This window comes from Heteronotia binoei, chromosome 2 (assembly GCF_032191835.1).
Source record: "Heteronotia binoei isolate CCM8104 ecotype False Entrance Well chromosome 2, APGP_CSIRO_Hbin_v1, whole genome shotgun sequence".
Lineage (NCBI taxonomy): Eukaryota > Metazoa > Chordata > Lepidosauria > Squamata > Gekkonidae > Heteronotia > Heteronotia binoei.
Genome location: NC_083224.1, coordinates 65,773,350 through 65,793,671, shown reverse-complemented (window position 1 = coordinate 65,793,671; position 20,322 = coordinate 65,773,350). Strand labels below are relative to the sequence as shown.

Genomic DNA, 20,322 nt, shown 5'->3' with positions numbered 1-20,322 from the left:
GAATATGACAGGTTTTTAAAAATAATGTCATAGGGACAATGGTAAAGCAAACTGGGGGATTCTATAAACAACTTCTACACAGCTTGGCAAGATATAAATAAGGAGGTCTCTGGAGAGCAGCAGAACTGAAAAACATGCACAACTGGAGAGCTGGAACCGTGAATCCCATACGAGTACACTGTATTTGACTACAGTCCCCCTCCTTCTTCTGAACCCCTTTTATAAGAAGCCCTCCCCAATTTCTCACCTGTACTACTGTAGGGCAGGGGTCAGGAGACCCCCGAAACCCGCTTTCACTGTCTGGGCTAACCCCCAGATAAATGGATAGGGTATTTTTAAAAGTTCATTTCCCAAAATAGCCTTTCCCAAACAGATCAGGTGTAAACAACGCCGGGTCGGAGCATGAACCTTCCAGACAAACTTAACCCCCCCCCCCCCCCCGCTGTCTGCAAGTGCCCCGGCCAAACATGACACACCTGGCGTGTGTTTGTCTTCAGAGGATCCTCCCCCCTCATCTCCCCCCTCACCTGCCACCAAGTTGTCCCTCAACCGAAGCGGGCCCCGGAGAAAGTAGAGGAGGCCAAGCGCCGCCACCAAAGCCACCCTGCGAGCCCAAGGCCCGGCCGCCAGCCTCAGCCGTTCCCAACGCCCGGGATAGGCGCTTGCTTCGGAGGAGGAAGGCGCCGCCGCATCCCCATCCACCACAGGACCGCTCTCCGCCATGACTCCCGCCCTTCGCTTGCTGCGGCCTGGCTGGCTGAGCCGAGGCAAGAGGGCGGGACTAGCCGTGCGCGCCTCCGCCACCGTGCCGAACGGTTCTGGGAGGAAGGGAGCACGTGCCCCCGGTGGCTGAGGGAGAGGGCTGCTCATTCGCGAGTGGGAGGATGCTGCTGCTTCGCCCTTCTGGCGCTGCTAAGGCCGGGATCATCGTTTTTGCCTTTTGAACCTGCACGTTTGTATGGTAGTCAGCCCGCCGCAGGACTCGTGCACCGACAGGCGTCGGCTGCGGCAGTCTCGTTTGCAAAGCACGAGTGGTGGGATGCTGTACTGGGAACAAAGCAGAAGTCAAATCGCACCTTTAAGACCAACAAATAAAACTTTGGTTTTGAAGCTGCAGTTTGACTCCTGCTTTGTTCAGTTGCTTCAGACCAACACGGCTGCCCACTTGGATCTATCTAATGGGGACAGGAGGAGTCGGGCCGGTCTCAGTTAATTCAAAAGTGGGACGCAAAGTTTTATGACGGGGCAGTGCCTATCTTTTAAGGCGGTTAGATTTTCCTACAGATGTTTTGCAGCTGTATTTGGACAAAGATGGACTGTAGGAATAATCAAGGCCCCACATGCTCAACGGTGGCATTCTTAGGGGTGGTGCTGCGGCCAGTATAACAAACTACGGTCGGCTAGGGCGTTGCATGAGTCTAGATGGACAAGTCGGGACCGTTTTCCGACGACTCTGCCCGTAATCGCAATGGCACCCTATAACTTAAATGGGTGGTCTGATCTCGATGGCGGCGGCTTGGCTTTACAGAAGAGCCAATGCCCGTAACTAACATGGTGTTCGCCGGCTTCTGTGAGAACTGCGAGAGCGAAGGAACGCGAAGGTTCACATCCGGCTGTAGGAGCGCTTGTCACACCCCCAGTGACTCCATAGTTCCCAGCGCACTTTGCGCGGTGGTGACAGGTGGGGCCGGCCTGGGTTCAGAGAAGCCAAAATGGCGGACATTGAGGGTCGGGTGTCGGAAGAGGAGAAGGTAGGAAGTTATCAAGCTGTTTCTGGGTTCTTTGGGAATGGAAAGAAGACAATAGATAAATCCTAGACAGGTACTGAGAAAAATTCCTTTATTGTCGGTGTTCGTCCTGGTCGTGCTCCTGTAATATGAAGGTATATAAACTTACTTCCCCTACGCTCTCAGAGGAGAGTCTCTTGTGTTCTTTCTGCTGTTTTCCCGTATTATTTTCTTTTTACTGCCGCTGATTAAACATTGCATCTTGCCTGGTAATGGAACTTGTGCGAGTGACTGCCTCTGAGTTGAACCTGTTCCGTTAAATCTTGATTTTAAGAAAGGTAGCGTTTTTAGTGATGCTTTCCCTTTCTACTGTGAAGAGACACATTCGAGGAACATATATTTAAGCAACTATTTCACGTAGAGAAAATACGTTGGTAGTTTTGAACTCACAGCATCGGGTTTTTGTAGACCATTAAGCAGAGAGATTGTTATGAATGGACATAGGTAGTAGAGGTGAAAGAAAGAGGAATTGCTGATCACTATCTGTATTATTATGCCCTTATTTTTGGCCTCAGGCCTGATTTGCACATGTGGGAGAAGGAGGGAAAAAGGAAACGCTGAGTTTGCAGAATAGATTGTATTGTGTCAGACTACCGGTGGAGAATCACATTGTGGATGCTCCACAATGTTAAAAACTTCCAGTAAATAGAAAACCAGTGTAGCAAGCAAAGGGAGGAAGTAGAAACTTTTTGCTATGCTAGTTTTCTATTTGCATGTTTGTTTTGTAATGTGAAGAAGCATTTGAAACTGGTCTCTTGTCACTTGAAGCTTATGCTGGTGTCTTCTCCTCCTACATATGTTAGCCAGGCCTCAATTAACAGGTTGTACATAACTTTACATTGCTTTATAAACTTTTTTTTAGTTTGAGGCAACTGTGTGACAAAAGAAGAGGGAGTGTACTTCTGTGTCTTTCCTGTCAAAGCATTTTCTTTGTTATGAGGAAAGGTTTTGCCTCTCTGCAAACTAAGGTCCTCTCTCTTCATCTCCTCCCTCTGAGAAGATAATTCTCTCCCCCCACTTACTATGCATTTTTGTGACTTTTTAAAATAAACTCCTCTCTCATAGGAAGCAAACGACTCCCTAATGTCCAGACTGTGGGTTTGTTGTGGGTTCCTCCCCCCACTCCAAATAGTTGCAGATGTACTGTGCATGCCAAGACATAGTAGAATGAATGTTTGTGTTTAAAGGGCAGTGGCGTTGCAGCTACAGAGGTTCCTAGATGACGCTTCCATTCTTGACCTGTGCCAGTCTGGTTTCCGACCGGGCCATGGGACGGAGATGGTGCAGGTCGCCTTGGTGGATGACCTTCAGCGGCAACTGGATCGGGGCGGCGCTGCGGTACTGATGTTATTAGACCTGTCGGCGGCATTTGACAGTCAACCATCAGTTGCTAAAGCGCCGCCTCGCCGACATTGGGGTTGGGGGGTTGGCCTTGCAATGGCTTTCCTCCTTCCTCTCCGGTCGGGGACAAAGGGTGGCTATTGGGGGTGAGCGATCCCAGAGACACACACTAGATTGTGGGGTGCCTCAGGGAGCAGTTCTCTCCCCAATGTTGTTTAACATTTATATGCGCCCCCTTGCCTAGATTGTCCGGAGGTTTGGGCTGGGTTGCCATCAATATGCAGATGACACCCAGCTCTATCTACTAATGGACGGCCAGCCCGGCTCCACCCCGGGGAACCTAGATCGGGCTTTACAGGCTGTAGCGACGTGGCTCAGGTTGAGCGGGCTGAAGTTGAATCCAGCGAAGACAGAGGTCCTTTGTGTGGGACGCGGCGCCCTAGGAGGGGAAATAGCTCTCCCAACCTTCGACAGCGCATTATTGAAATCAGCGCGCCAGGTAAAGAGTTTGGGCGTTTTACTGGAGCCTTCATTATCAATGGAGGCCCAGATAGCAGCCACTGCCAAGTCAGCATTCTTCCATCTGAAGCGGGCAAGGCAGTTGGCCCCCTTCCTGGAGCGTCGCGACCTCGCAACAGTGATCCATGCAACGGTCACCTCAAGATTGGACTACTGTAATGCCCTCTACTTGGGGCTACCTTTGTGCTGGACCTGGAAGCTGCAGCTGGTGCAGAACGCGTCGGCCAGGCTACTATTAGGGCTTTCGAAATGGGAGCACATACGGCCGGGGCTGCGCGGACTGCACTGGCTGCCAATTACATACCGAGTCCAGTACAAAGTGTTGGTTATTACCTTTAAAGCCTTATATGGCCGAGGACCAGCCTACCTAAGGGACCGTCTCTCCCCATATGAACCCCAGAGGGCACTGAGGTCAGTTGGAAAAAATAAAATGACTATCCCTGGGCCGAGAGAGGTCAAGCTCCAAAACACCAGAGCACGGGCCTTTTCAGCTGTGGCCCCAGCACTGTGGAACCAGCTTCCGGAGGAAGTGCGGGCCCTGCGGAACCTTGACCAGTTCCGCAGGGCCTGCAAGACCGTCCTTTTTAAACAAGCGTATATTGACATTGACTGCTGAATGCTGTGAACAAAGTAACCGCCATCTATATAACTATTTAAACAGGCAGAACCAGCGCCAGAATATCTTTATTGCTGCCAGATATATTTAATTTAACTTATATTATGTATTTTAATTCTATTAACTGGTTTTTATATGTTTAATTTTTAATTGTTAAACTTGAACTTTTTATCTATTAATGTAAATGCATAAAATGTTGTTAGCCGCCCTGAGCCGCCTAGGCGGGAGGGCGGAATACAAATAAAATCTATTATTATTATTATTATTATTATTATTATTATTGTAGAAGGGGAAACCAGTCAGTTTTGTTTTAGACTTATTTTCTGACTGTTAAAAATTCAGTGTCTTCCTGTAAATAGTAATAAATAATAATAAATATTTGTAGCCATGTGTTTTTCTTAACTGTATTTTGCCCTGTTCTGGTCAATATAACCTCATTTGATTAATTAGAAACATGGTTGATTCTGGATTTGGAAGTTAAATGTTTGGTTGATTTGCATCATAGCTGCATAAAGTGTGAATGGGGGATGCTGAGCCATGGCAAAAAAAATTAGTTACCTAATCGACATTTAAAGCTTCAAATATTACTCTTGAGATAAATATCGGAACTATATCTAATTTGCTTTTTTAGTATTTGCTTCTTTTCATGCTGCATAAAGTTTGCATTAAGCATTACTAAGAAAATGGAATAACAAAGTACTGATCATATCAGAGTCATTTTTAAGTTTTTGCAATATTTTCCTTAGATTTTGAATACAACATTGGAATACTAAAAACATGATATGCCAATACATAGTGTTTGCTTTTTCTCAAAGACTGCTGAAAAAGGGTGTGGTAACTAGGTAAGAGGTTTTTTCTCTTTCCTGTTACATATACATGAATAATATCAGTGTTTACATTATATTAACTTCCCCCTTCATGCTCATTCATCTCAGGTCACCAGGAAGTGGAGAAACTGCTCCTCTTCCCGATCAGTTCAGTAGCAAGAGTATTTTTTATTTGCCTTAACTAATTTGGCTTACCATGACAGGTAATATTTTTGAAGATAAAGAGGAATGAATTACCATCTCATGTTTGTTTTGTTTCTACAGCAAAGCCCCAGCTTTGTATTTGACAGCTTGCATGAAACTCTACTAACTTTTGCTCTGTAAATATGTCATTCCTTTCAGTTTTATAGTGCTTAAATTAAATCTGAATTATTTCAGGCCATACAAAAGGAGCTAAATGGCTTATAGCAGAGTTCTCTTTGCAACACTATATATGGTATAAGTGGCTGCAATGTAACCAGTAGGCTGAGGGCTACACAGAGGTTGGTTTCTGAGTAAGAAGTTATGATGAAGCAGCCTTTAGTCATTATGTGCATGTACCATACATTTCATAGATATAACTCCACAGAATTATTCATAGCAACCAAGTCTGGTTTTATCTTAGAGCACAATCATAAGCAGCAATTCCCTAACTCAATTCATTACCAATTTAGCAGATTCTGTACAATCACTGTATTGGTAATAAAATGTACAAAGCTAATATGGTCTTATAATATGGGACTGAATTGTTGGGGGCACTAGGAATTAGTGCTGGGTCATTTCTGTAACTTCTACAGCTAGGGGAGCCAAGACACATGCATAATGTAACTTAGGTTATTACAGAGAAGAAGCATGATCCAAGTAGGCAGCCGTGTTGGTCTGAAGTAGTAGAACAAAATAGTTGATTACACCTTTAAGACCAACTTAGTTTTGTTCAGAACGTAAGCTTTCATGTGCATGCACACTTCTTCAGAGAAGAAGCATGTAGAGTGTAAGTTCTAAGTATTGTGCATAAATTTTTAATCTTAGTCTCTTTAAAGAAACATTTGATTTGATATGATTTATTGGATTTGTATCCCAATCTCCCCCGTGTCCAGGTTCAGAGCGGGTAGCATCATTGCTAAAAAAACCAATAATAACAATTCATTATTTTCTAGTGACTAAATACAATGAGATACCTAATCATGCATAATACATACTACTGGAAACTAGCAACATAATTAAAAGATGGCATAAAATCTCAGGGGGAAGTGATGTATAACCTATCTGATCTGAAAGGAAAGGGGGGGGGGAATCAGAGCTGGAACCTGTCACTATCCTCAAGCAAAAGTCCTGCAGAACAACTCTGTTTTACAGGCCCTGCGGAACTAATGTTACACCTCAAACAACTTTTTATTGGGGAATATTAATATTTCTTAGCTCAAAATGGTAAGCCTACGAGAGGTGAGGTGAACAGGATCTCTGTCTATGTTTACAGAGATAGACCACTGAAAATCCTTTGGTTAATAATGGATTTTACTATAGGGTTTCAAATAGTTACATCTCAATCAAACAATTTCAAGCATACAAGAGGAATACAAGAGTTTAGCTGATTATGCATGGATAGGGGAAGGTGATTCAATACCTATATCTTGCAGGGTGGGCTCAGTCAGAGGAAATGCAAGGTCTCTGGAGGGAGATTTCTCTTGAGAAGAAGGGGAGTGAGGGTAGGAAGGGGTGGGAGGAAGGAGAGGATGAAGGGATTCCCTTTTTCCTTCTTTTTCTCTCTCGACCCTTTGCTCTCTGGACCCCAAACCTGACAGGTGGGGTTGCCTGTTTTCTAGGGTAAATTACATCACATCAAGCAATTAAACTACCCAATGAGGGGGCAGAGTGTCACACCAATAGAAAATCAGAGTGTCATATGTGTAATATCCAATCAGAGACCATTCGTATCATAGATCCATACCCCATGGAGGAATTTTAATTACACTGGCCACATGACTTTTTTTGGCCTTGTTTTTCCCAAAACTGCTTCCTTTGAAGCTCCCAAAAAGTGATAGATTTCTCCCTTAGTGTCAGACATGGATAGGCATCCATCAGGTATTCAGGAGACTGGTTGACTTTGATGGCCTTAGCAGTTAATTAAAGAAAAACAGAAACTTTGTTAAAAGTCAAAATTGTGAGATCAGTTTGCAGTTATACCACACATTCACAACAAGATGAGCACTTAACCTATAGCCTTTGTGTTTTTGCTGTTTTGCCCTGAAGAGTACCAGACAAGCCATTTATTTGTGTTGGAGGTTTCCTAGTAATTCTTATGACATTCACCCAGACTTTTATGCCTTCAATCTAGCTTTCCATGAAACAAAGATCAGCTGATTGCAAGAAAGACTAACATTGCATGTTGAGCATAATAAAAAAGCATTATTCAATCAAGCATGGATAATTTCAAAAAGGCATAAATTCAGTAAGCCATCCATTCAAAACTTCTAGTTTATCACACAAGGAAGGATGCTGTTGTGTAAGCTATGGTTTGCCCAAGGCTGTCCAATAAGTTTTAAGGAACAGGGATTTGAATCTTGAATTTCCTGTAATGAAATACAGCATTTTAGCTGCTGCACCAAAAAGGGGGATGCTGCACCAAAAAGTATCGATCATCAAGTTCCTACCCCTCCATGATGGGATTAGCCAGATCTCACCATTCTGCTGTTGTACTCTGAACCGCACAGGAACAAGAAGGCTCAACACAGGGCCTTTGCTGACTCTAGCAAGTGATTCAAATAACATCTTGAAGGGAAATCCAAGGTTACCAACCAGGAGCAGAAAATCTTTCCCCTGGATATAGATCAGGTGTGAAAGACACAACACTGCATATTAGTCTGCCACACCAATATCGTTCTTCCCAACCCACCATCCTGTAGCTTAGGGGTGTCAAAGTCATTTGCTTTGAGGGCTGGTCTTTTACCTTGTCAGGATGGGTTATGTGTGCCATTAAAAGTAATGCCAGTTCAGGGAGATATAACCTTTATAAAGGGCACACACAAACACACACATTCAACCTAATCCACCTCACTGGCTTGCTGTGCCTCAGTCAACAGAAGGAAGAGAGACTTGGCTCAGTAACTCTGCTGTGCAAGTGAGAAAGCTTGGAAAAGCTAGCTTTCCTCCCACTTCCTTCCCAAGGGAGGAGCTTTGTAGCTCCTGGGTGATTGAGCAAGCCTGGCAAAGCAAGTTGTGATGCAGAAGGAAGCAGATGAAAGTGAGTTGCTCGCAGGCCTGATGGGAGCCCTCTGGGGGCCTGATTTAGCCCCCAGGCTGCATGTTTGACACCCCTGCAGTGTAGCTAGTGATGGTTAGCTTATGCACACTTTTCCTTATAGTGGGTGCTGAGACAAATTAGTCATAGTACTGGAGAGATCAGTTGTGCAGAGGTTTGGAACAGACTAAAAGGCAGATTTCTCACATAAAAACACCTGTTGCAAGTCAATACTGGCCATTGATAGGCCAAAGCATACCACCCAGAACATAGCCAGAAGCCAGCAGAATCAGAACTGCAGAGCAAGTGAGTCAAACTATTTAGAGCTGTAAACTACTTAGGACTGTCTTTCTCAGACTATCAGAGTTCATTGGCATGGTCTTGCAGGGACTGTGGAATTTCTGTTAATTTCGTGAAGCATGTGTGGAAAAATGGTACTCCTTCCCACCCTTTCAAAGAAGAAATGCTGAGAAGAAGCAGCATTTGGTGGATTGAGCTGTATTTGAATATGTGTAGCATGCATGTACCCATGACAATCAAACTGAAAATTGTTCTGGAGCATTTTCCCTTTAGAAAAAGCAAGTCTGCATTTAATGTGAAATAACAGCAGTGGACCAGGAAAAAATATGTGCACACTTCTTGAAGGCAAGCAAAAGCTATCTGTATCAACAATTTGAGACCTAAAGATGTCAAAATGACACAATAATCAGGGAAGCCTGAAAGTACTGATTATCATACTGTGCATACTGGGGCTCCCTTCTATTTTAACAAAAAGCATTGCTAGTTATTTCTAGTCATGGTTATTAAGCCTTTATTTTGTAAAACCTGAGCCCCTACAGGGGAATGGGTGGAATATAAATAAACTAATGTAATGCATGACTTGATGTAAATGGTTATTTTCTCCTTGCTTTTCCTAGTGCATGGGATATAACTGCCCTTAGCTTATCTTGAGTGTTGTTTCAATAGTTTGCTGAAAAGGTTGAACATTTAAAACAGGTTAGAGTATGTGAAGGAATATATACTTATTTTACTACTCCTATAGCTGAGTTTTTCAGGACAAACGTCCCAAAAATGATAAGCTTAAAACCTTCTGATTCTCTCTGTTTCTCTGGTAGGATTTCTTTGGTTGGAGTATATATTTCTGTGTAGGAATATGTTGGTATTCACTTGATTATAAGTAACTACCTGAAAAAGTTGCATGATCAAAAGGGGCTGTGTTTCAGCTTCTAATTTTGGCAATTTGTTCTTTTTGGGCACCACAAAAGGAAGACTGTAACAGAGGATGATCAAGGTAGAGGGAGTAGATCCTGAATTGCCACTGGTATTCTCTCTGCTGAAATGGATCCTAGTCCTTGTTAGACAGAGTAATGTGTCCTCTGAGCACTGTACTTGCAGCAGAGCTTTAATGCAACCAGAGTGTCTGCTACTTACTGTTGCACTTTCTAATAAAAGCACATGCTATATAGTTTGAATAGGCTTTCAGCCATCTAAGGAAATGCTCTGTAAAGTCTATGGAGAAAATATGGGATAGAAGTATTTTTACAACTCATTTAGTAATCTGTCTCAGACCAGTTCCCCCCCCCCCCCCACCCCTTTGTTTTTTTTTAAATCAGAAACAAAGGCAGCTTGGTCATGGTGGGAAGTTATATTCTACTGTTCCTTCTTTCCCATGTACACAGATGTATTACAACCTGAAAATGTAGCAGTTCCTCCCCAGCTGGCAGTAAAAGTGCTTTGTTCCATTCTGTGTTCTAGAGCTGCAAGACAGTGAAAACTTGATGATATATCTAGCAGAGTACTCAGGTCATATGTATATGATGGGGTTTTTTAAAGGAGAAAAATGGAGGGAATGATGATGTCATGTGGATGGTGCAGTATGTTACTGCACATTTGCAGCCAGCTTTACTATCATCTGGTGTATAAGACAGGACCATGATGCTTCTCATGTATTAAGTGGATTCCAGATCAAATCAAGCCTGAATTCTCCCTAGAGGACTAAACTGAGGCTATTGTACTTTGGTCGCATTATGAGAAGACAAGAGTCACTGAATAAGGCAATAATGCTAGGAAAAATTGAAGGCAGCAAGGAAAAAAGGAAGGTCCAACATGAGATGAATTTACTCAGTCAAGGAAGCCACAGCCCTCAGTTTGCAAGATCTGCTCAAGACAGATCTTGTTAACAGTAGAATATTTTGGAGGACATTTAATCCAGTGCTTGTAGAGAAGAAGCTAGGAAAGCTAAAGCTCAGTATGAGCTTAGGCTGGCTGGAGATGCTAAAAACAAAAAAGGGTTCTTATATTCAGTAAGAAAAAGAGCAAATGCATGGTAGGCCCATTGCGAGGGCAGGAAAGTGAGATTGTAATGGGTAATGAGGAGAGGGCAGAACTGCTCAGTTCCTACTTTTCCTCAGTCTCCTCTTCTGAGGGAAACGGTGCTCAACATGGCAAAAACAGAACATATAAGGAGGGTTTGAAATTCCAACCTAGGATCAGCATAGGGGTAGTACATAAACACCTAGTTTCTTTAAATGAAACTAAGTCCTCAGGGCCAAATGAAGTGCATCCAAGGCTTCTAAAAGAGCTTGCAGATATAATTTCTGAGCCTCTGACTATTATTTTTGAGAATTCTTGGAGAACAGGAGAGGTGCCGGAAGATTGGAGGTAGGTGAATGTTGTCCCCATCTTCAAGAAGGGGAAAAAAGATGAGCCGGGTAACTACAACCCGTCAGCTTGATGTCTATACCTGGAAAAGTTTTACAACAAATCATCAGTCGGTCCTGGAACAGTTAGAAAGAATGGATGTGATTACTAAGAGCCAGCATGGGTTTCTCAAGAACAAGTCATGTCAGACTAACCTGATCTCTTTTTTTGAGAAAGTGACTACCTTGCTGGATCAGGGGAATGCTGTAGACGTCATTTATCTTGATTTCAGTAAGGCTTTTGATAAGGTTCCACATACTATCCTTGTTGACAAGTTGGTAAAACGGTTTGGTTTGGATCCTGTTACCGTTAGGTGGATCTGTAACTGGTTGGCAGATCGCACCCAAAGAGTGCTTGTGAATGGTTCCTCAACCTTTTGGAGAAGAGTGACAAGTGGAGTGCCTCAAAGATCTGTCCTGGGACCTGTTTTGTTCAACATCTTTATAAATGATTTGGATGAAGGAATAGAGGGAATGCTTATTAAATTTGCCGATTATACGAAATTGGGAGGGGTTGCAAATACAGTAGAAGACAGAAACAGGATACAGGATGATCTTGACAGGCTGGAAAACTAGGCTAAAACCAATAAAATGATTTTTGACAGGGATAAATGTAAAGTTTTGCATTTAGATAGGAAAAATTCCATGCATAGTTATCGGATGGGAGAGACTTGTCTTAGCAGTAGTATGTGCAAAAAGGATCTAGGGGACTTAGTGGATAATACGCTGAACAGGAGTCAACAGCGTGATGTGGTGGCTAAAAAGGCAAATGCAATTTTGGGCTGTATCAACAGAAGTATAGTGTCCAGATCACGTGATGTGATAGTATCTCTGCTCTGGTAAGACCTCACCTGGAGTATTGTGTTCAGTTTTAGGCACCACATTTTAAGAAGGATATAGACAAGCTGGAACTGGTCCAGAGGAGGGGGACGAAGGTGGTGAGGGGTCTGGAGACCGTCCTATGAGGAAAGGTTGAAGGAGCTGCGAATGTTTAGACTGGAGAGGAGGTGGCTGAGAGGTGATATGATCACCATCTTCAAGTACTTGAAGGGCTATCATATAGAGGATGGTATGAAATTGTTTTCTGTGGCCCCAGAAGGTAGGACCAGAACCAGTGGGTTGAAATTAAATCAAAAGAGTTTCCGGCTCAACATTAGGAAGAACTTCCTGACCTTTAGAGCGATTCCTCAGTGTAACAGGCTTCCTCGGGAGGTGGTGGGCTCTCCTCCCTTGGAGGTTTTTAAACAGAGGCTAGATGCCATCTTACAGCGATGAAGATCCTGTGAATTTAGGGGGAGGTATTTGTGGGTTTCCTGCATTGTGCAGGGGATTGGACTAGACGATACTATTCATAGGGTTGCCCGTCGGAAGTGACTTTACAGCACTTAACACAAGCATTTAGGAAAGCTAGCATTTAAATGCAATCCAATGTGCCCTAATGTCATTGTACTTCTTTTCTCTGATGTGGATTTATATGAATATTGCCAAAAATAGACATTTCATACAGTGTACAATTGAGGGTATTATTTTTGGGAAGCTGCTCTATGTATAAGCTTCCTCATCTTTGTGGCCCTCTGATGCCTTGGTAATATAGATATAATGAAAACAAAAATTAATGTAAAGATGGTTTTAAACAAAGTTTTTCCATTTCTGTCAAAATCCTTTCTTCTTTTTGACCAAATTTTGGCAGCTCAAGCAGTTTCTTAGGCATCTGACCTTTTTTTCCAGATCTGTTTAGCAGTTTATTTTATTTATTTATTTATTCTATGACTTATATCCCGCCCTTCCCATTGCTGTTCTGTGTGTTTTAATTCCCTCACCATTAAAGATTGGGCTGCTGTAAAGTTTCCAGTAAAATAGCCACTTCCAGAGAGATGAGCATCATCTCATTATTTCCATGCATTAAACCCCTGTTAAACGGACAGCGTGTTTTTTTCACCAGCTTGTTGGCAACCTTGCCTGCTGGAGAGGCTTTGCTGTGCTTTTAAGTTTGTCCTTGACTGCTTCAGTTCTTGGGGGTAAGCAGCTCTCTCACCCACCTTTGCAAAAATAAAACAATGCTCTAATGCTGTTTTTAAGTTGCTACCTATTTAATGGAATTATTGGCTTCAGATTATATTTGATATTTGACTGTGGCCAAATATTTGGTGGTCAGCTGAAAGTATTAGACAGGTTAGGCGACTAATATCAGGCCCAGCAGGTGAACAGACAATATGATGGTCTGAATCCCTGCTTTGTTTTTTGTTTTGTTTTTTTAGCCTAATCATTAGCCTTTGATCTAAATTAGTACATATTTTCTACTGGAAGGCAGCAAGAGAGCATCACTGCTACCAGAAGTCTTATCAAAAAGGTGAATTCTGATAGTAAAAAGGATTGCTACTTGCAGATACCTTGTTCAGATTCTGAATGCCTCCTGCCTTCGCTGCCTCATACCGGTTGCTCACTAGCTGGATAAAAGTCCTGGATGGGCTGATTTTGGCCCCCAGATCATATTTGACAACCCTGTTCTAGGTGTAAAATGTGGGTCATGGGATCACAATAGAACTTAAATTGTTAAAATAGGAACATGAATATAAGAAGAGAGTATAACATTATGATAAATTAGATCCTATGCAAATGTTTAAAACTGGTGTGATATAAGCCAAAATGCCCTCAAAACGAGGTTGGGGAATTCTCAGGTGGGCACCTGGCTTAATCAGGATCTTTTACCTGTGTATACAGGATTCCATGTCCAGAAATTAATGCTTAAAAATATTAGGGACTCTGATTAAGTAAAACAATTAAAATTTATTCAAGAAAAATATAGGTTTCCATACAAGATAAAATACTCATAAAATCATACATACAGTCCTAAGAAAAATAGATAGAGAGTTAGGGAAACACATGGGTAGACAAACAGGACGATATTTACCGATCGTAGTCTTCAAGGAAGGCTCCAATGGCGACGAGCGAGGAAGTGGGAGAGGGGACCCGAAACTTGGCCTTAGAATCGGGGATGGATCTAGACAGCGGAATTGGGATACTGCTAGAAGCACACCTGTGGGTAGCTAGTCCACAGGTTATAAGGACTATCTTGGGCCCTTAGGGGATGGGAGGTACGAGGGAGGAGGAAAGTGGTCAGCTGATGCATGACCTCACAAAAAGGGGAGGCTTGGCAGTGACCATAAGGGCTAGACTACTGCGAGGGCCAATAGAAAGTTCCTTGGTGGCACCTAATTGGTTGCCCATTCCTGACCAATGAACAGACTTGAATCCTGGATACCTGAGTGAACTTTCAGGTTGAAATGGACCAGGGTGGGGATGTTCCAAGGGGATAGTCTGTAGAAGAATGGGGGGAATCACTGGGTGGAGGTGTGCTTGAGTTTATCACACTTATCTAAAAGGTGACAATAGAGAGCCAAATTGTTATCTAAGGTAACACCCGGTTTACACAAAGAAACTTGGCTCTGGCTGAAGATGGTTTTCCTCTTCTGTCTTCTTCTTGGTACCAGTCTTTGTCTTGGGTTCCGCTGGACAAAGACGGTGGTTGGGCAAGTAGCCATGCCTGGGATGGGTCGATTGCCTACAACCACAGGTGACATCTGGCGAGTATATGAGCTGTTCGCTTCGCTGGAATGGAGTCTGGCCTGGCAAGAAAATGGCTGCGTGTGGTGTTAGCCCTCCACGGTGGATTCCATGGTCAGTGCTTCAAAACCATCCACCTGGATAGCTCCTGGCGCGCAGTCTCCTCCACTTCACGGCCGAGATGGACGTCATACAGAACGGCGGAAGGCCCTCTGTTCTCCTGGTGGGCACTCTTGTAGCAGTCTTGAGTGCCTTCGTAGCGTTATGGCTGCTAGTACTGCATAAGTCCCTTTCGCTCCTGGATAAGTTTACTCACACTCTCTGGCCAGACGTGTGTGAGCTACTTCTCCAGGTGCTCTGACAACCAAGGTGGTGATTACGATGTTCTCTAAGGGGTTTTTCCTCACAGTGATCAGCCTTTCACGACTTCTTTTCCAATTTTGTAAATGAGGGAGCACTGACATCATACCCTATCATAGTGCTGAAGTGGTTTGAAATAATTGCACCTGCCAATTACGTCACTCATACAACAGTTAAAAATACAAGGCCCTTCACTTAGAAAAATTGGCCATCTGGCTATTTTTTTTTAAATTTCAAAGACTTTTATTGATATAAGAGTTATACAAAAAATATAGGATAGACCAGTGTGTAAAACATTGTAGATCATTGCACATAGCAGCTAAAGAGTTATGTTTTATAATAGCTAAAATACAAATGTTGTAGTTTAAAGAGACTGCACTGCTGGATATAGGAGCAAATAGTAGAAATTTGTGGAATACCACAAAGTTCCAAGCCTATATCTATTATTTTTGGGGGTGATCTTTATTTTACTTAGTCTTGCAACAACCCAAGCCTGAAGAAATACGAAGAAAGAGTAAAGAAAATAGGTAGAAATTACAAGGAGAGTAATTGGTGGTAAGCCAGATTGAGGGGCAAAATATCATGTGTAGATGTATAGTCAAGATGTCATCTCTGACTTGACTAAATCTACTGATGATGCATGTTGCTATTTAGTGCCAAAAGAAATAATGAATCTTAAATAAAACCACCAGGGACTTTTGATGCAGACTCCAAAGCATTCATTGCCTCTGTTGACTTGATATGATTGACTTGGTATATGATTATTCTCAGTGCTTTTTTTGTAGAAAAAGCCCAGCAGGAGCTCATTTGCTTATTAGGCCACACCGCCTGGTCTGGGAGCATGTGGCTGCCGCACAGTGGGTCAGGCCATCTGGAGCCCTGGCCAGCCCAGACAGAGCATGCTCCTGTGGGCTCTGGCAGAAAAAAAGCTCTGATTGTTCTATAGCAGCATCCATTGCCACTGTTTGTGTTCTGTGGCCATAGGTTTGAGATAGCTGAATAAGAGGAGTCCATTAATGCTTACCTCCTTTATGTGCAGGTCCGTATAGCTGCAAAATTCATCACTCATGCACCACCTGGGGAATTCAATGAAGTGTTTAATGGTAAGTTAAGAGAACAAAATTATTCATGCAAGTTTTGCATTTTGTAGTTTCCAGTTAGAAGATAATATTATGCAATATATTGCCTAGAGCTCACCAAACATACTCAGTGGGAGATTCTGGTTTGAATCCATGTTCTTCCATGGTGACTTTATATCAGTCGCAACACTCTGCCTAACTTGCCTCACAGAATACGTGGAGGAAAAAAGAACAATATAAAGCTGCTTTGGGCCTCTGTTGGGTAGAAAGACAAGAAATAAAAAGGTAAACAAATAGCTTGGTTCTTTTGGAGAATTATCATTCCTGCAGCTCTAGCACCTAAAAATCACAATTTGTGGCAATCTTGTCTTAACAGGCAAAGCTTACCATACTCTTCTGTATGCCTTCAGTGTTCCAGCTTCCTTGTAGTTAACGATAAGTTCTGGCTTCTTTATCTGACATAAAACCAATAGTTTTTTATTACTTTGTACATGTTATTTTTGTTTTAGAAATTAGTAATTTCTTTTTCTATCTATGCAATTTAAAGCCAGCTGAATTATTAGTGGTTTATTATGGACATTTATTTTCCTAGATGTTCGGTTGCTGCTTAACAATGACAATCTTCTTCGGGAAGGAGCTGCCCAGTAAGTAATGCTGTTCTTTTTCTTTTAAAAGAAACAAAGCATGATATAAAGAACTGAGTACTTCAGTCTTAGTAGTGTCATGCGCTTACAACTCTCTTTAAGTGGCATAATGATCTGTAGAACTACGGTACTATAATTTCACTATGTCTTGTGGTTGCCTGGTAGGAATTACTCTTAACAATAATGTTGTGAGAGCTCTGTCTTATTTGGTCCTCTAGTCAATTCTCCTGGTGACATGGACACGAGTCCAAAGTGGTATTGCTGTCTGTTTTAATTTATTAATCAGTTGGGAAGGGGCACTAGGTATGTTTTTTGCTTTACATGCATAGAATAACTGAGAATGTAGTTTTTACTTCTTAAAGACATTAGATATATGATACAAAGATGCACACAACTAATTCTGTGTGCCCAAAGGCATTTTATATTTGCATTTCTTGAACAGCCATTCCCACGCTGCAAGCAAACTGCTTTTGAAAGCCAAAGCAGACTGGTGTGCCATCAAGGTCTGCTATTCAACAGAATAACTTTTAAAACCCTCCCAGATGTATTTAAAGCAACTCTTTACATTCTGGCCCAAGTTGATTTAAATGAAAAGTTCCGTTTTGGTTTACCATAGTAGTACTGTCTGGTTATAAACATTGAAAAGCTATTCTAATAAATTTGTATATATCAGAAGAAAGAAAGTTATGATTCCACCTATAGAAGTTTTGAACAGCACCATGAAATGTATTTTATGTATTTTAATTGTTGTTTTATTGTTTTTAAGTTGTATTCTGAATTGTTTTGAACTGACTGTTAGCCGCCCTGAGTCCGCTTGCGGAGAGGGTGGGATAGCAAATTAAAGCAATAATAAATAAATATATTTAATCCATCAGTAGAACCCTTTAAATAATGACACATAAGCTGTTTTGTTCATTCCATGAGGTTAGTGATGGTGCTGTATGCTAACATCTATGTTGGCCACAGCTATGTGGTTTGTTAATCGGCAGTTTTTCGTACCATAAAGCTTGAAAGGGTGGGTGTAGTTTGTATAATTTAAGACAATGATTGTGGTTCTGCAGAGAATCTAATGTTAACTCATTCATGTTCTGTTTGTGACAGTGCATTTGCTCAGTATAACATGGATCAGTTTACTCCTGTGAAGATAGAAGGGTACGATGACCAGGTAAATGAAATCATTTCCCTCCACTCTGATGATTGTGTGATTGTCAGGTTCTCCCCCACTCTCGCTACCTTCGTCAGGTGAAAAGACATTCAGGTTGAGAAACTGGGTTGGAAACCATTCTGTGGAGACTCAGAATTGCCTGGGGAAGCGGTTGACTGGCACCATTTTTCCTCCTCCGGGCCTTGGGGGAAACCCTTCAGGCCAAGATATCTCTCTCTCTCTCTTGCCTGACCTCTCATTTCTCCTCAAGCATATCCTTCCCGTCTCCTCAGCTCCCCCCCTTTTATTCCCCATTTTTTCCCAGTCTTTTCTCCTGCACCAATCAACCTACTCTCAGGCTGAACACTTATCGGTTACAGCTGGGTTAGAATGTCACGTGCTCTCCCTCCTCCCACCCCTCCTGGGCGGTCCCTGTACTATCCAGGAGGAACTGGCTTGTCCCAGTGCCTTCGAGTCTTTTCCCTCCTTTTTGGCCCCCTCTTTCGCCTCTGCTTCTGGAGATGGCTCTTGGCCTCCCTCTCTTGGCCCAAGTACCCCTGTTGAGGCCCCTCCTGTGGAGAGCCATGAAGCGGGCTTCTTGGTTGCTTGGGTTCTCTCTCCAGTGCTGGGCGCTTCAAAGGAGGACTCCTGTGGAGATTATTCTTCTGAGGAGCTGGGGCAACCCTCAAAGTCCGGAGCCCTCGTCTTGGGATCTGGACAGTACTTTATAAGTAACTAGGTGTTTAGACTCCTTTGTACAGAAGTCTGAATAGAAAGCTGCAGTTGAATGCAAACTTGACCACCACTTACTTTACAGTTTTTTTCTTTGAACACTGTGCTCAGAAAATGGCTTATTGGAATTCTTAACTGATATTGACTACATCTACACTGAACTGTATGTACAGAACATATTTGTGCAATCCATAATGTTCAGATTTTATAATTTTATTAATTTTAACTACAAAAGAAAAGAGCAAAAGCAAAGATACATACAAAAAAAGGGGGAGAAAGAGTGGAAAAAAACTGAAACAGAGAGAAGTACAAATATATCAATTATAATTCTACCTCCAAATAAAATACCCAGATCATTCTACCTGCAAGTAGAAAGTTTTCCCTATATTTTACCATCTTTGTCTTTCATTATAGAAAATTTTTACTAAACTAATACTAGCAATATAAATCTAAACAATTCTTCTTGAAAACAAATAGGTATGTATATATATTAAAAAAAATGTCAGGCCATCTCAACACAAAGCTGTCTGATTTAGCTTAACCATGTTAAAAGCACAAACTAATTTGTTGGTTTAACAATATCCTTATTAAAATAAGCACATAAAAATCGTATCTTTATCCTTAATAAATTAAAAAAGATACAACATAATAATTTGTCTATCTCAATATAAACAGTTTCTCCAAGGGAACATAGTAGAGACAAATCTACCAATTAAAAAATATTTGTGCTATCTGCCTTTTTAACAGTTAATCCAGCTGTTATATCAATATGAGCAATTTCACCAAATAAACATACTAAGAATAAATCTGCTATGTAAAAATGTGTTGTCTGCACTCTTTAGCATTGATCCAAATTAATTATGTTTAACTAAAATTTTAACAACACCCTTCCTTCCTTAAGATCTCCCTTGGTCTTTTAAAATCACATACCAATTCATTATTAATAATTCCATATTTGTTTACCCACAAGAAAAACCAGAACTCAGGAATCCTTCCCAAAATTTTAAAACTTTTGGATTCCTTTAGTTTCTATATCTGTATTATACCAGAGAAAACCAACTTGGTGTAACCCAGACCTCACATTTTGCCTTTTAAAATCGTATGCTAGTTCTTATTGAGAGTTCCATATCCAACTATCCACAGAAAGGGAAAAAGTTCAAGAGTCCTCCTTCCTGAAAGATTTCCACATCTTAATTTGCTGGCCAGGATGCACCTTCTCTCTCCTCAATGTGGCCTGCCCTCTCATTAATGGGAAGAATTCAGCGCTATTTCCTCCTCTCAGCATGACTTCACTCAATCTTAATTTCCGGTCTTGTTTTGTAACTGCGCCATAAGGATCCATCTTTGTTTTCTTTTTTTCGTTTCGGAGCGGATCACTTTCCCATTCTAATTCCGCAGATGCCATCAGAATCTCTCTAGCACTCAGCTCCTGTAGATTTGAAAGTTCACTAGCTTTCAGCATAAAAGCTCCCATTTGCTTTCTAATTAGCTGCATTAATAAGCCAAGATCCTGTTTCAGAGAAGTGATATTCCATAAGATATCTTTTTTATAAGACATTTCACTTGGCAGTGCCATTTTTCTCTGTCAGCAAACTCAGTCTCTTAATTGAAAAGTAGCTTAAAGATCCAGTTAAATCGTCATTCCAAATCAGCTCCAGCTGAGATTTCAAATGTTATCATTTCAATTGCAGTTGGACGACAGGAACAGATCTCTCTAGAATATATCTCATTTATGTTCAGATCATATTGCAGCCAAATAATAGTCTCTCTAGATATATCCAATTATAATCCGG

At 41.9% G+C, this 20,322-nt stretch overlaps 2 protein-coding genes across 2 annotated transcripts in view; one reads left to right on the top strand and one right to left on the bottom strand.

Moving 5' to 3' along the window:
* ST7L (suppression of tumorigenicity 7 like) overlaps positions 1–825 on the bottom strand; it is an 82,526-nt gene extending 81,701 nt beyond the window's left edge. The window contains exon 1 of the mRNA XM_060231227.1: positions 528–825. Within this exon, the coding sequence (XP_060087210.1) occupies positions 528–723 (196 nt within the window). The 5' untranslated portion in view covers positions 724–825. The remainder of the gene's footprint in view (positions 1–527) is intronic.
* A 714-nt stretch (positions 826–1,539) lies between these two features.
* Positions 1,540–20,322, top strand: part of CAPZA1 (capping actin protein of muscle Z-line subunit alpha 1) — a 41,495-nt gene continuing 22,712 nt past the window's right edge. Inside the window, exons 1-4 of the mRNA XM_060231228.1 lie at positions 1,540–1,751; positions 15,970–16,033; positions 16,602–16,653; positions 17,755–17,818. Coding sequence (XP_060087211.1) covers positions 1,713–1,751; positions 15,970–16,033; positions 16,602–16,653; positions 17,755–17,818 — 219 coding nt within the window. The 5' untranslated portion in view covers positions 1,540–1,712. The remainder of the gene's footprint in view (positions 1,752–15,969; positions 16,034–16,601; positions 16,654–17,754; positions 17,819–20,322) is intronic.